Source organism: Sturnus vulgaris, chromosome 11 (assembly GCF_052056855.1).
Source record: "Sturnus vulgaris isolate bStuVul1 chromosome 11, bStuVul1.hap1, whole genome shotgun sequence".
Lineage (NCBI taxonomy): Eukaryota > Metazoa > Chordata > Aves > Passeriformes > Sturnidae > Sturnus > Sturnus vulgaris.
Genome location: NC_142253.1, coordinates 7,089,800 through 7,105,904, shown reverse-complemented (window position 1 = coordinate 7,105,904; position 16,105 = coordinate 7,089,800). Strand labels below are relative to the sequence as shown.

Genomic DNA, 16,105 nt, shown 5'->3' with positions numbered 1-16,105 from the left:
TCATTCCCAGGTAATGAACTTATTCTGCATCATTAATTAGTGGGCCTTTCAGAAACATCAGCCGTGTCCTGCACAGAGATTACCAGTTTCAGCTGTGTGTTTTGCAAGCCATCTTGCAGATTTATAAATCAGTAAATGCTGATTTCTAGATAACACTCAGCAGAAGGACAGTTAATTGAATAAAACTGAGCTTTGCAGGAGCTGAGATAAGCAGGACCTGCCGTGATTTGCACAATGGATTAACCAAGGGGGGGCACATCTCTGCATAGGAGAGGAGAACACTCAAGCACTGAGGGGCAGAGGCTTTTTTTGGCAAGGCTTTGACTTGTGCCACTGCAGCTGGTGCTGTGGAAGAGCCACAGAAGCAAGCTTCACCTGCACAGAAGCTGAAAGCACACGGCTGTCAATTAAAGGAGACCAACAGCTAAACAGAAGAAAAAGAAAGTTGTGCTAAAGGACACAGCGTGATGCATTACACTTTATGTGGCCTGTTTTAAGCAGGAGAGAGACAGTGGAGGGTCCACTTCAAGACATGGGCTTGTGTATACCTAGTGCTAATCTACTGCTCTTTTTCAGTTTGATAACTCGAGGCACGTATACAGCGCAGAGCATGGAGCTGCCAACACACAGCCAGACCCAGCTGTGAAACAGGGATGTATTTTGCCTGGTTTTAAGCAGTTTCCTTTTCCTGCCCAATAATCTTATCTGAACAGATTATGCTGCTCTTGCATCCTAAAACACAGCTCACTTGATCTTGAAAACTTTATTTGAGAGCACTTGTTCAGTGAAGCTGTGATGATCCCTTGGCAATTTCTTTTCTGATAAAAGATGTAAATGACTCTCAGCTTCCTTCCTGTACAGAGAACGATGGAGCAGGAACTACTAGACTGGTTTAACAGAGTTAATCCAGAGAGAATTTGTGCTTTCCTTACACAGAAGCAGCTTCTGTCATATCCTATACAGTTAAAATTCTCTTCAGTTTTAGTATCTGATTTTGGTCCCTCTTAGATTGCACTTCTAGAGAAATATTTTATGTAGGCAATTCAAAATCTTCACCTTCTGTGACAGAATAGCTCTAGGGAGAAAGAGAAGTGGTTTGCAGAAAGGCTAGCAAAAAAATAAACACTACTCATAGAAATGACAAGCACTGATTTCCTTCAAAACCAGAAACTCTTTCCCTCTAAGCAGAGATATAAAAGGCAGCATTATGGGCAGCATACTAAGAGGGGCAAAAAGATATGCATAATTATTCTTTTGCACAATTATGAATAATGTTTTGTGTTCTCTGGTATCATCGAGTTTTGTAGATGCACATCCTCCTCACTCCCCCTTTGCTATGCAGCACTTGTCAGGCCAAAGAGAAAAGACAAGACGTGCTGAAAAATCTCAAAGTCAATTGGACACATGCAAAAGCTTCCACAAGAACTGAATGTGTTGCCCAGATTTCTCTTGGTATTTTTCACAGGGACCACATGCCATTGATTTTACTGATTTTTCCATCTTCCCTGTTTTAGAATACACTGTTTAGAAGTATTAGAAAATTATTTTTCAGCTCAAAGGAAGGGCAATCTTCCCCCTAACCAAGCTATAAGGAAACACCATGGCATAGGGGTTGCTATGGTTGTTCCATGGTTGACGTTCAAACCCCAAATCTCCCCAACATTGTGATGTACCAGACATCACACAGAAGCCACTTTGCACTTGCCTTTGTTTCATACTGTGTGATAATGGACAAACCATTAATTGAGAATTCAACTCCATCTGTGAATAGGGATGAGGACAGGAATTGATTGCATTGCATTGTTTCTCCTTACCTCGTAGTAGCTCTGGACAGCATTTATAAATGCTTCATCTGCCACAATCTGGGTTTCTCCATTGAGAAAGGCCTGGAAACGATCTTTGATTGTCTGGAGCTGCTGCTTACTTATCTGTAAAACATGCCAAAAGAAGAAAATTCGTCAGAAAGGGTTTATGTATGAGGAAAAAAACCCGGTAATTGATCTGCATTATCTTATTGGGGTGCTTATGATGCGCATTTCTGCTTTCCTTTGGGGACAGCAGCAATAGCTGAAGAACCAGCAACACATGCATGCACTCTGCACCCTGGCCAGTTCATTTAGGCATCACAAGAACCTAAAGTCACCCTGAACATAACTTCTAAGCAACTCTGCCACCACAAAATGTACACAAGACTTTTACTACTTCAGATACACTCAATTCAAAAGCAAGCTGCTGTGTGAGTGCTTGGAAGAATCTGTTTTGGTGCAACCCCTTCTCCACTCAGCCTCTCCTCCCGTTTAGAAGCTAAGGTTTCATACCAAATAGAGAGCCTTGCAAGCTAGCTGTTGGTTTTAGGGTTGTTTTTTTTTTTTCTGTCCTTGCTCATTTCTTTTAGCTTTTCACATCAGTCAACAAGCAGTCGTAAAAGAATTTAATGTTGAAATCCTATGACAGCAAACTCGCTCTCCTTATCCCTATTTCTCTGCTGTCTCTCTGATGCTCAAAACATTTTCTGTCCAGCATACAGCTGGTATAACTTACAAGACAATTCAAATTCTGTCACAATGACATCAATAGAAAGTTTACAAGGGTTTATTCCAGCCTTGTAAGATAACATGCCATTATTTTTCCAATTTATCTGTCAGTTTAAAACCAGACATAGCTAAAAAAACACCTCTTCAGCTTACAATGCAGACAAAGTCACAGCAGGCATATAAGTAATGTATCAGCAATGCAAGCACAATATCTTAAAATGTAGGCAACAATCATGCTGAAAAGCTGCAGGGATTGAAATGTAGCTGGGACTAGTTTACCATGGGGTTACTTCACGTTTGAGGATAAGAATTAATTTTGACAGAAGGAAGCAAAAATTATGTATATACTACAACTTTAAACTGAAAGGGAAAGGAGAGCAGTAAGAACTAGGACTGGTATTTATTAGTGACCAAAACATTTAGAGAAGAGTCTTTTTTTCTCATTTGTATGCCAATGGAATAAACCAACCCATTAGAATGGAAGAGAATGATAAAATTAATGGCTCTAAGTGTCTAAATGGCTTTGAATAAAGTATTAAAAACTGCAGAGATTCAAACAACTAGAGCATAATGATGCCTGGTAAACACCACTAGTGATAAAAAGCAGGAGAGGGACCACTTGGAAAATGCAGTGATAAATATCACTGGAGCTACAGTCACGATGTGCTATGTGGGGTGTTTAGGGACTGTGGTAGCAAACATCATGAACACTGTAATTAATTCCTCAACACCATGCTGAGGGGGGTTAGTGAGCAATAGCAATTTGATGTGATAATCTGGGATTATCCTACTGCTAATGGAGAGGTGTTCATCAAAGTGACAAGTGAGATTCACTATTCCATGCTTTAGAAAACGTGGAACAGCCTTCACCACCTTGTGGATCCTGCAAAGGTGGGTCATTCCCATCCCCAAAACACCAGCCCAGACTTCACAGGGTCTGACACATGCAACAAAGCTCAGCATCACAAGGCTGGAGTAAGGACCATCCCTTAACCTGACCCACCTCAGCCTTGGGCCATGAGCCCAGAAGAAAAACACTGCCAAAAGCTTACAGCTTTTAGGATAACAGACTCTTATGACCAAAAATTAGATCCTATCTGCCATTTCAGGCACCTAAACCCCTTTGGGGTGTTTGCCAACAACACCCTAGACATCAGGAGCCCTTGGGCAACACACACAACATCAGATGTAAAACAGGCTCCAAATCTATCTGAGCTGATGGAATTGAAAACTGGGTCAATGATAAGAGGAGCCACAGACAATGCAGTGATAGAGTGGGAGACACCTGTAGAAAGGTGCTAGGTCTGGGTTTTTTTTTAATCATTTCATTATCTCAAAGAAGCAAAAGGCAGGATGTTAATTAAAAGTATTGACGATTTTGTATTAACAAGCATTGTGAATGTCAGAAAGAAATTACAGAGCAACAGATGCTCTAAAAAACAACAAAAGAAATGGAAAAACTAGAGGTAACCTCGAAGTCAGGGTGCTGAGGCACAAGGAAAGACATACTAAGAGCACAGATACTCTCAGCCAAAAGGCTTGTCATTTGAGATTTTAACAACACACATGGCATACTTATTACATTTTTGTGTCCAGGTTATTTCTTAGGACAACCTCCAAAAGTCCTTGCTTCTTCAATTCCTATAATGCCATCTAGCAGCAGTATTCTTTCCTCCTTCCTCAGTACTGAATGGGCTACCTTCAGAACAAATGATGCTCCTTGAAATTCCTAGAAATTCCCAATACGCAGCTCACACGCAAGCTGCTGGGGGCTGAAGAAATGAATCATCAGATTTGTCTCTACTCAAGTGTCAGTTGCCTCCTCCTCAGCCAAGCTGTACGCCAGCATTTTCCCCATCCAGGGAAAACGAGATTTTCTCTGATCACACCAGGCTGCAGCACAGTCCAGCCCTCAGCTCACAGGACCCTCAGTCTGACACCCCCACCAGACCATGAGACAGCACTGGGTATTGATCCATGTCTGTGCCATTTTTAGTGATGTTATCAGGGAAGCAGTCAATCTGAGAAACAATTTAACTGTTTTCATATTAATTTTAGCTTCTGCAGCACAGCAGCAAACACCTGGTGCAGAAAGCCAGCACCACAAGGGAGCAGAGGAGACCAGACCTGCAGGTCAGCCAAATGCACCCAACATGCTTCACCTCCTATTTTATGCCTCTTTCCTTCCCCATCAGGCCCCACAGTCATTGCTGCCAAATCCCAGAAGCACTTCTGGGGCAGCTGGGAGGCTGCACCTCTCAGCAAAGGCTGGAGCAAGGCAGGGAGCAATCTCAGCACCAGCATCACACTCCAGAGCCTTGAGGCAGTGCCAACTGATGCCATTAACTCAGCCACAGGCTTAAAAGAACACGTGCCCTCAACACTCAACTGGAAGCTTAAGTGCTTTAAAGTCAAGGGTGTTATTTTATCTCTTGTAATTAGAGGCACGAGTGATAAGCCAGAAATCCATATAAAGCAAGCCAACAGCTTCTGCAGATCCAGTAAGGCCACTAAGGGGCCAATACAAATCACTTCTCAGTTACCTTCCATAGGGTGCTCACAAATAGCAGAAAACAGCAGAATTACTTCCACTTGGAAGAACATCAGTGCAACATCACAGCCTTCACACCAGATGTGGCAGGAGGTGAAACCCTGATAGGCTGCAAGCCCAGCAGGGGTGTGGATGCTGGGGGCACAGCCTCGCTGCCTCCCCTGCAAACACAAATCCAAGTGCCATCACACAGGAGAGCTGGGAGTAAGCAGGAAAACTGGTGGATTGCACACGTTTATTCTGTTTACCTTCCCTCACTTTTCCAAACTTCTCTGATGTTCCCTAAAACTGCTTCCCACATGTGAGCCATTAAAAAATGAACAGTCATTTCTGCATTCCAGAGGGATCACAGAACACAGCACTCTGGACCCAAGAGAACTGTCCCAACTTAGTACTGTGGTGTGCTTATGCAGCAGAGTGTTTCCCACACCTTTACCTGTCTAAAGCATGGGAGTATTTAAGTCGCCAGATGTACACAGACATATTAAAAACTGTAATCAACTGAGGCAGTGAACTCCTGGCACAGGTATCAGGAACAGCACCCATGGAGCTTTTGGGCTGGCATCCCTCGTGGATTGCATGGCTTTTTATAAAAAGTTTGGCAGATGTCTTTCCCATAACAGACTACATTATAGGGAAGAGCTCACCAGCGATCAGACACGGGCCCCAGATGATTCCTACCTTCTTGGTCTAACTTTGTTAAGAAAAATCACATGCCCAGCACAATCTAGTGACCTCACAACCTGACTAAAGACCCACTGGCCACAAGTAAATCACAGAGCCAACCAAATGAATTTGCTTGATGCAGATCCCAGCAAACAGCACATCAGCATCTTCGAGACAAACACTCACCAGCAGCTTTCCTGCTCTCTGTTATTTTTGCACATACTCAGTCTGACTCAGAGCCAAATGCAAACCTGAGTGCAGGGAGCGATGGCACCTTCTCCAAAGTGTTCCAGCCAGTGAACAGCTGGCACCATCTCTGTGCATCTCTGTGCAGCCTCCTTCGCCTACACCAGGGAAGCACAAGCACTGCAAAGAGGAGCTGTTGGCCACAGAAAACTTCCCTGAAAAAAGTTATACACAGCAATGTGCCTCACTAAGCCATCCTCTGTCCAGAATGCTTTGCTGAGTCTGACCATGCAGGAATAAGTACAGCACCAAAATGGGCCCAGAGGCTGTAGCATCTCCAGCCTTGCAAATTTCTACAGCCTGACTGCATGAAAACTATCTGGTTTGGGAGGAAGCCCTGCTTTGAACAGGGAAATTGGGCCAGAGACCTCTAGAACTCCCCTGCAACCCAGATTATGCTACAGCAGTGCCATAACCAACAGAACATTTGGAAGGGCCATCCTAGATTGCAGATTGGTGAATCTGTCAGTAAGTAGCAAGCTGCAGCATAACTGTACAGATACTCAAACCTGCCAATAAAGCCCTGTCCATCAATGTGACAGCTAATGAAATTAATCAGATTTGGGCTCTGTAGAATGATGTTTCCAAGTGAAAGGTACCGTGTGGTTGAGAAGTGACCCCCTTCACTGCCACACTTGAACACCTTTGATCAAAGAGTGAATGTTTCAGTGCACTGATGCCTCACAGAGCCCTTGTACACTGCACATCGCACTGGAAGGGTCTTTCCTGCAGGACATGAGGACGCATTGCAGCACTGCCCACTGGTCCCTAATAGCTCAGGCCATCAGCATCACCTCTGTCCCAAAGGAATTTCAACTGAGTGTTTCAGCTGAGGACTGCAGGTAATTGCCAGGGGAAGCACCTCTGCTTTTTGTCCAGAAAGCCCAGCAGCAGTCAACCATGAGCAGCACTGAGCTCTTCCTTCTTATGGCACCTGCTGTTCAGGGACCACTGCAGGGAGGAAAGGAGGAATATTTAACTGCTCGCTGTGCTGTTGCTCTGGGTTTGGTTTTGTAACATCCAATAAATATTTCATTGCTCCTCAGTACCAGGTGATTTAGGAAAAATCTAAACCAACCAAATGAGCATCTCTCATCGTTGCTACTTTCACAGACAGAAAACCAGTCACAACACAAATAATGTGAGAGGGAAGGCGTAGGGAGGAGGCCAGAGCAGACGAGCACTGGTCTCAGGAGAGAGGCCAGAGGCCCCAACAATGGGCATTAGACTAGAAAAAAGACCCCAATCAATTTATTTTGCACTGGGAAAATGTATCAGGTTGTCCCTCTGCTGATGCTGATTTCCCTGTTACAAGAGAGGGCTACAGGTGGGGTGACTCACAGTCCCAGTATTTGGGGTTTTAACCGCAAATTCTCCTGGGCAGACGTGGCTGCTCTGCAAACAGCTGAACATTGCTGGCTTTTCACTACTCACATACACGACCAGTATGAACTGCCTGTCTCAGGAAACTGTTCTCAACCACCTAACAGTGCCTTTTCTGTTATTTTCAGAGAAATTTAACACTTGTTACCAGAAAGAGCTTCTTGTGCTTTGGTTCCTGATAGCCACCGTACATCTTTTTCCAGGGATACCCTTACAGTCTGACCATGTGCAGATCACTGTGCACAGACCCACTGTTTTGCTGCTGCCTGTACAAGTCCCTCTTTGTGGGTGCTTGATGAATCCACGCTGGCCACCCACTCTCCAGCCACACTCATCCTTTGTGAGTGGCAAACAAGAAAACGACATGGTCCTGGCAAGCCACCTCAGTGTTACCTACTCCCCTCTCAGAAGAGGTGTCCAGCTGATTTGTTGCAGAGAAAATGACTGCACCATGACCATGCCTGGGTTTACACATGTGGGCAGTGAAGAGCACACGCAGCCCCTTCTGCCTGCAGCAGCTCATGCCCTGCCTGCTCAGCCCATCTGTGATGTTGGGGATGGGTCAGAGCAATGGGGATCCTCTGGGAGAAACATTCCTATATGCCCACCTGCCCTGTGCTCAGAGATCAGGCTGGGTTTGAGCACAAACAATGCAAACAGCTCCTGGGTCCTTAGACACCAGCACAGCATCGATTTGGAGGTCAGAGACTGAACCAGCCTCTCACTCAAGCAGCTCAAGAACACAAAATTATTATTTCCTGACCTAAAGGTAAATACCTGCTTCAGCAATTTGACCAAAGGGGAGAGAAAACTCACTAGAGCAGCCTGCAGAGGAAGAAAGCCCCTTCCTCTGCCCAGCCACAGAGCTACCACCCAGCCATGCCTCCTCACAGCACCAGCTCCAATCCCTGCCAGGACCTCTCACTACCTCTGTTATTAGGAACAAACTCCAGCAGCTTTGCAGCACAAGCAGTGAGTGTTAAATGATTTTGGCACTTGCTGGAACATTTCTCCTGTGAAGAGGCTCAAGTATTGCTGCATAAGTATGGGAACGCACAACATCAATCCCTTTGGTTAAGCCAGCTGCAGACACAGAGGCTCTAGATCAAGCAGTGCAGATCTCTTTCCTGTGTCCCAGACTACATCCAGCAGCAGATTTACTGGAGAGACAAAGCACAGGCTCTGAGTTGCTCTCTGAACTACATGGATGTGCTTTTTTATCCTCTCAAACCCTGAGTATATTTCTTTTCTATGATTCACTCTGCCAGCTAGGCACACTTCTTTGACATACATGAAAGATCTAAAATGCTATTATGGCTTCTCCTACTTTCTGAAACGCTGTGGTGCACAATGCTAAAAAAGGAAAGCAAACCCAGGAGTTGGGACTGGACCTTGCCATGATGACTTTCCCCTTGTGCTTTCCAAGCTACACCTTCCTTTTTCAACCTCCCACCACGGAGCAAGCCTAGATGCATGTACATCAAAAGATCCCTTGCCACAGCCTGCTTCACTTGCTGTCTTTCTACCCGGGTATCCATCCAACACTCACATATCACTCTTGCATCTCTCCCCTGCAAAGGGTCCCCTTTTCCACTAACATCACAGAAACACAGAATTGTTTAGGTTGGAAGGGACCTCAAAGATCATTCAGTTCCACCCCCTCTGTCATGGGCAGGCACACCTCCTACTGGACCAGGTAGCTCAGGTGTGGTTCCAATCAGGAAATTCTGCTCCTGGCTGCGAGTTTCTTTCTCCTGTGTATCTCCTCCTGGCTGGTCCCTACTCTGCAGGTGATGTGCTGGCAAGTAACCCCAAGATGGAGCCACCTGACAAGAGCACAGGAAACCTGGAACTTTTTCCACCTTTGATCTTATTTTACCTAAGCAAGCCATTAGCAGAGTGAATTTTTGACAGATCCAGCAGACTAAGTTAGCCCTGCTGGGTATCTTTCTGTGTATGATCAAACAGACAAAGACCCCTATTTTTTTTTTACTGCTAATAAAAATATGACTTTGATCTTAGAAGAATAGAGAAGCCAGCACAAAACAGAAGCAAGAAATAGCAATGATAAAATACTAGGCCAGTGACTGAGGATGGGCTGAGGGGTGATTGCTGCTCTGAGAAACCTCCCTGGTGACTTCTGCTGTGCCGGGAACCTTGCCTGGTGAGGTCTGCTGGGTAAAACACATCATCGTGATGTGGCAGCTTTCAGCACAAAGCCCAGCGTCATCCTGCCTGTGGTAAAAGTGCAGCTGCTCTGTTAATAAAACAGAAAAAGCAAGCCCATAAAAATACTAGCAGAAATACAGCTAGGAAATAAATCCAGGAGACAGGTAGAACGGAGGCTCTCTAGAATGGGCAGAGTGACAAGCAAAGCTCCCCAACACTGGATGCCCCTCTGGGTGCCCAAAAATCCCTTTACTCCCAGGCTGGGCTCTGCAGCTGGATTATCTCCTCCTCCTCCCCCTCTCTCTGGCTCAAATACCTTCCTTATTCCCTGTTATGGTCAGGTCAAACCAACACACTCCTTCCCAGTCCCAGTCCCTGTCAGATTAACCTCAAGTCCTGAGGGCCACTAACACAACTGCTTACACAGCCTGCTCCAGCAAACACCCCTAGCAAGGGCCTGGCCAGAGGGGCCTTGGGAGACATGTTTGCTCTGACTGCTGTAGGAACTCTCTGTAAATGCAACAGACATGGCTTGGCCTTGCCCTTTCACTCCATCAGTGCAGTAGATGTGGTACACACAGTCCACTGCTGCTCTGATACCTCAAAAAACACTTAACCCAGGAAAAAGGATGGAGGGAAGATCTTCCTTCTCCTCTGGAGCATCACAGGCAGTCTTGGAAAAATAACATTTTCACTCCCTTTTTTCTGTTGGATGGAAAACAACACATGGCCTGTGGAAGCCTGTGAGTGTTAATGTGACACAGCTTCTGAGACATCCATCCTTTCATGCCTCAAGACCTTGGTGTGCTGCAGTGGAGGAGGGAGGTGGGGAGCTGGAGAACATCACAGGTCCTTCTCCATGAGACACCCATGTTGAGACCCTTGGAAAAGTCAGGAACAGGCTGAGCTATGATCCTACTAGAATTTATATTTATTTCAGAATATTCTGAGGACAACTCTCAGAACTTTGACGTTTAGAGCCTGACTGAAAGGAAGTAAAAAAGACAGTTTGGGTATGGATACTACACATCTATTTCCCAGGGACTGCAAAGCCCTAAGCCTCCCACTCTGTCACTATCACAGGTATGCAAAACCTCTCATTCAATCATTTTAATAGACAGCTGATATTGTATTTATTTGATAATAAAAAAAAAAAAAAAAGCAAAATCTCTTACAAGTGCTACAAAGGAGCATTTGCAAACAATTCCCAAGTGCCCAAAAGAAATAATTGTATAGAAGTGATGGTTTTACACTGCTGGTCAATGTGACCAGAGCCCCTTTGACCTCAGCCAGGAACACTTGACACTGCCAGCCCCTCCTGAGGGGTAACTAACAGCACACAACCTCTTTCCACCCACTGGGCCAGTGTTATTTGGACAGTTCAGCACTCTGAAGATCAGTAACCCATATTGCTGCTGACATTACCCAAGTATCTCCATTCTTGGACTAGGGGCTAGGAATGGCCCAGTATATTGTGGGTTTGGAGATCCCAGGCACAACCTAAGGACAATTAAACATCCATAAACTGATCCACAAATGGGGGTGAGGGACGAGGTGGGAACAAAAGGTCGCCTATGCTGGGGGGCTCTGGGATTCAGGCAAGTCCTTGCTGTCCAACAGCCCAGTTGTCTGCTCCCTCTGTGCTGCATTTCCCATTTTGAAGGGGAGTTAACAGCACTTGGTTTCTCTCCAGAAGTGGCTGCATGCATGAAAAGACTAAGAGCCTCTCAGACTAGGATGGTGCATATCCAAGAAGAAAAGAAAGCTACTTCTAGAGACACTTTAAAAATCACTATTTGAACTATTTCTATCTCTGTGTTCCTATTCCAGGCAGACCTTACAGATTGCAGAAGCCAATCATCCTTTCCTGGTTAATGTATACAGCAGATCATGCTGACTTAAAAATATTAAACAATCAGAGCTAAAGATCTCCTACTGACACTTCAGATGTCCAAACAAGAAACACAGGCTTCTCTCTGTTCTTTTTTAAGGTTAAAAAAAGGCATGTCTACCATCACTGGCCTTATTTTTGCATCATTTTCATCATTAAACTCTGCCTCTCCTCCATGTCACAAGCTATTTTAGAAACAGCTCTTACTGAGCAGAAGTGGCAGACAAATGAATGGAGATTCAAGGACTCCTGGTGTGTCCCAGCCTCTGTGAAAATGCTGGTTTCAGCCTGGCAGAGTTAGCAGGGGAGGGAATGTCTTTGATGGGAATGAACAAGATGGCAAGAAACGAAGAGGAGCTCCCAGGCAGACAAGGCTGAAATGGTGAGCCCTGATGTGGGCACCCCATATGCTGATATTGCCCCTGCCAAGAGCTGGGGAAACCACCAGCCCCCAAACCAGAGGGGGGAATCGACATGAAATTGGGCTGCTGGAGCAGAAGAGGAAGCAGATGCAGGTCTGAGCAATATATTTTTTCCTAAGAAAGCACATTTTGAAAGCAGCCCACTAAGAGACATGACCTACTACACACCACAGCTCTAACTACAACTTGTCATGTTTGAAATTTCCCCTTATTCTGTGCATCTGCCATGAGTTCCAAGAAACAAACAAAAAGAAAGAAAACACTCCAGGATTTTAAGAAAATCTGTGTAAGAGCCAAATGCATCTCTGATCCAGCAAAAGAGAAGCTGTCTTCTTCAGACAGCACTTGAAAAAGGTTCAATCAATCAGTCAAGCCAGAACAGAATTTGATTCTAGACAGAAAAACAAGAGAAAAGGTGTGAAACTGTAGTGCACGTCCTCCTCCACCTCATATTTCCTGCTAAAGTGAGTAATATCAGATTTTTACAAGGGCATTTGTTTGGAGCTGGAGGAGAAAGTTTAGTAAAAGGTAGCTTGTTCTGAGGCAACAAACTACTGCAAGAAAAGTGCATTGCAACTTTCCATGCCCACCACCAGGCAGAGACATGGGAATATACATTCACAGGAAGGCTGGTATGTTCCTGGAATAGCTGAGAATGTCTGTCTGCTCCTTCAAACACATCAGGGAAATTCATCTGCAATAGCATCATTCCACTGGGGTGATTTACTATTATTTAAAGAAAGACACTGTTTAAATTATCCAATTAGTTTCCCACAGTCCTAGTCTTTGGACCCAGTTTCTGTCAGGAGGCTGAAAACGAGGGGGCAAATCTTGCAAATTATCTGAGGCATCACAGAGATGGGAGGAAAACCCCATGGGGACACAGCCCTCAGGGTGGCTTCGTGCAATCAAGTGCTCAGATTTCCAGGCTCGGAGCACATTCACTTGACAGGGAAAGCTGGAGGAAGCAGTGACCTTTTCTGAGCTTTAGGCTGTAAGCATAAATGAAACCCAGCTAGGACAGTCATGGTACACACAGCCTATGTGCAGTGTGGGCAGGTCCCACACCGGCATCTGCAAAGGGACAATTAGCTGTTTGCATGAAATTAGGCATGAAGTTCAACCATGGTTTTCAAGATAAGGGAAAGGCCATTTGCTGGCTGACAGGCTCTGGAGTCTGCAGTGATCAGGCAGAGCCTTGCAACCCAGGAGATGTCCTGGGGAACCAGTGTAAGGACAGGGGTGAGGCATCTGAGCTGAGCACAGCTTGGCACCGGGACCTTCCCCAAGCCAACCCCACCAGTGGAATCAAAGAAGCAATGCCACAACCAACATATGACTGAACCATCCCTAGGGGCACCTGGCCAGGGCAAGAGGGACATCCTGGCTCCCTGAGCGAGTAGCCCTCTGCCCTGGGTCCCTCTGGCCAGCATGCTGGCTGTCTTTTGCCTTTCACCTCCTGCCAAGTTTAATTAGAGCTAAAGAACATCCCCCAAAGCTGCTTGCTGTGACCCAGCACCACCCACCCAGTCTCAGCAGCAGCATCCAAATGCACAAATCTTTCTTGTTGGCTCTGGGAGCAAATAAAGCCAGATCTGGTCTGGTTCAACCACCTTCCCAATAGCCTGGAGAAATAGATGGTAAACTGGATGTAAAAAACAAAACAAAACAGAAGGAACCACCAAAAAAAGCCTTTTTTGTGCCTCTGATGGCCTGTGGGGCTTTTTTTGGTCAAAGGCTAGAGATAGTAGTTTGAAACGTCCAGCTTTCCTAACAAACCCAAAAGACTAAGTTTGGTACCACTATTATACATTAACTATCTACAGTCTGGCAATTTTCAACACAGCAGTTGTATATGGCCATACATAAAAATCCTCTCCAAAAACACATGCCTACACATTAAAAAGTCTCATTTAAGCCAGGAAAGCTGTTTTAAGGATTCCTGTGAAGTGTAGTATATTGCAGGCTGTCTCCAAAAGAAGAAAGATTCATTTTTCTGCTTTGGACTTGAGACAGAATAATTTTAAAGGCTTTGAGTGAGTGATGAGCTCCGTGCATTTCTGCTGGGAGGGTCACAGCCCCCTGCTATCCTCTTCCCATCAGATGAGCTGTCTCTGCTCCTCATTTGCTGTGGGCTGCACAGAAGAATTGCAAGCTGATGCTACAAGAACAGTGACCTGCAGCAGAAGGGGATGCAACAGATGGAGTAAATATCCTCTTCAACACACCCCCAGAATATGTTGTCCAAGCTCAAAATCCAGATTTCCTATGTGCCTTACACTACTTTACAATGGCTGAAAAAAAAAAACAACACAGGAGAGGGGAAGAGAGCAGGCTGTGCACAGAGGGAGCAGAACACAGTCCCAAAGACAAGAGAGAAGAATTGCCTGTTGCTACATCTGGTAATGACTTTGCCTACATTAAGAGTCCAAGTTGAAACCCCCACAAAAAGCAGCAAAGCTACTGCAGAACTGAAGCATGTAATTTCAGAGGAGTGTTTGTAGGAGCAGAAAAACACGTGGGCATAAAGAAAGAGGAAAATACAAAATGAATTTATTCTTCATAAAAGGCAGCTGTGCTAGCATTTGCCTACAGCATTCTCTATCCTGGAGCTTCCCTTCTGCTTCTAGGAGCCCTGCAAGAAATCACTGAAATCATAACAATCAAAACCACAAAAAAAGGGAAAATAAGCTCTCCAAATGAGCACAATGCACTGATTCACTACTCTCATTTTCCTCCTCCCAATAAGTGTGAGGAGAGAGCTATGTCTTGGAAACAGGTCTGTGCAAGTGGCAGACCCAGAGCTTGGTGGCAGCTGGACCCCAGAACTCCATGTTACACTGATCCCATAAAACAGATCCCACATTATGCTCTACGTGCACAGACAATCCCAGCGACTCCAGCTCACCTCAGCCTACAGCATGGCTTGCCTTTTTTTTTTTTTTAACTCAAACATTCCTATTAGAAGCCTCAGCCTACGCTGAAGAATTAGAGATAACTGGTACCCGCAGAAATTGGAAGGAAAAACACTAACCTTAAATATTGCTTAAATAAAAGCTGCAGAACTGAGGATGTGGGAATCCAGTCGCTTACCTGAAAATGCCCCAAAATATTTGAATGAAAGGAGCTTGGAGTTTCACTCCTGGTGCTGATTGCTGGGCCAGCACGAGCACAGCCAGCGATGGCTTCTCCCTTGGCATGACACACACTGCAGAGGGGGCCCACACAGCCTGCTCCAGAACAGGCAGCCCTGACAGTTGTCTCAGAGAAATGCTTTCCCAGCCCTCTGGAATATCAGCAGCGAGCTTCCCTGGCAGCTGGATGAGGGAGTAGGCATGCTGGAAGATGGGCAGGGAGCCTGCAGGGTGTGCAGGTCAAGGCAGGTACCAGCTGCACTGGCTCATGCAGCCCCTTTGGCCTCCAAACCTCATGAAGAGGGGACCAGGCTGAACTGTGAGCAAGCAGGTTTTGCCCAGAAAGCTGGGCCAGGCTGGGGCACGCATGAAGGGGAAATGCCAGAAAACAGCACAAACAAACCCATTCCCCTTGGTTCCACACTGGCAGGGCTTTCTCCAGTGATGCCAGTGTAACTTTGCCATCCAGCCCCTCCTTGTCTGCAGTTTCCAAACTTCAAAGTTTTACATACAATGGGTTCTTGAGTGGGCAAGTATCCTACCCACACCAACAAGAGAAGGACAAACTGGTGGGAAACTTTGATCTACCTCCAACTCATTTCCAGCTACATTTCAGCACTTGGCTTGTCCCACACAGCAGAGAAATCTGCCACGTTCCAGCTGAAACCCTCACTATGGGCTTGGAAAGTCAGACATTATGCATGCTGTAGCAAGTAAAATTAGCAGTAAAATCTTCCCCTCCAGGAAATATTGGAAAAAAAACCAAAACAGAAGTCACTTGAGATCTTCAGCATCCCTGCCCATCAGTTCCGGTCCTGGAGAAGATACTTTTGCCTTCACTGACTAAAAGCCCATGAGTTTATCTGGAGTAAAGTTCCCCAAACCTGAATGCAGAACTGCTGGGCACAAGTCACTCCTTCTGGTTGATGTCTGTCTTAGCACCAGAGAGGAAAGTGAGATTGCAGTCTCCCAGGATACACTAAAGCTCCCCTTAAATTTAGGTGGCAAATAGAAATATTTATTTCCTTTAATCTTTTGAACTGTGACTATTTTACAAACCATGTATTATTTTTGAGCTTTGTGATTAATTCCTCAGACAGTTTTTACAT

The 16,105-nt window shown here is 45.4% G+C and overlaps 1 protein-coding gene across 14 annotated transcripts in view; it reads right to left on the bottom strand.

Annotated features, from left to right (window-relative positions):
* The window catches only part of CADPS (calcium dependent secretion activator), a 204,932-nt gene that overhangs the window by 163,678 nt on the left and 25,149 nt on the right, over positions 1-16,105 (bottom strand). For all 14 annotated transcript variants that reach the window (XM_088171331.1, XM_088171332.1, XM_088171340.1 and 11 more), the window contains exon 2: positions 1,815-1,928. In XM_088171331.1, the coding sequence (XP_088027457.1) occupies positions 1,815-1,928 (114 nt within the window). The remainder of the gene's footprint in view (positions 1-1,814; positions 1,929-16,105) is intronic.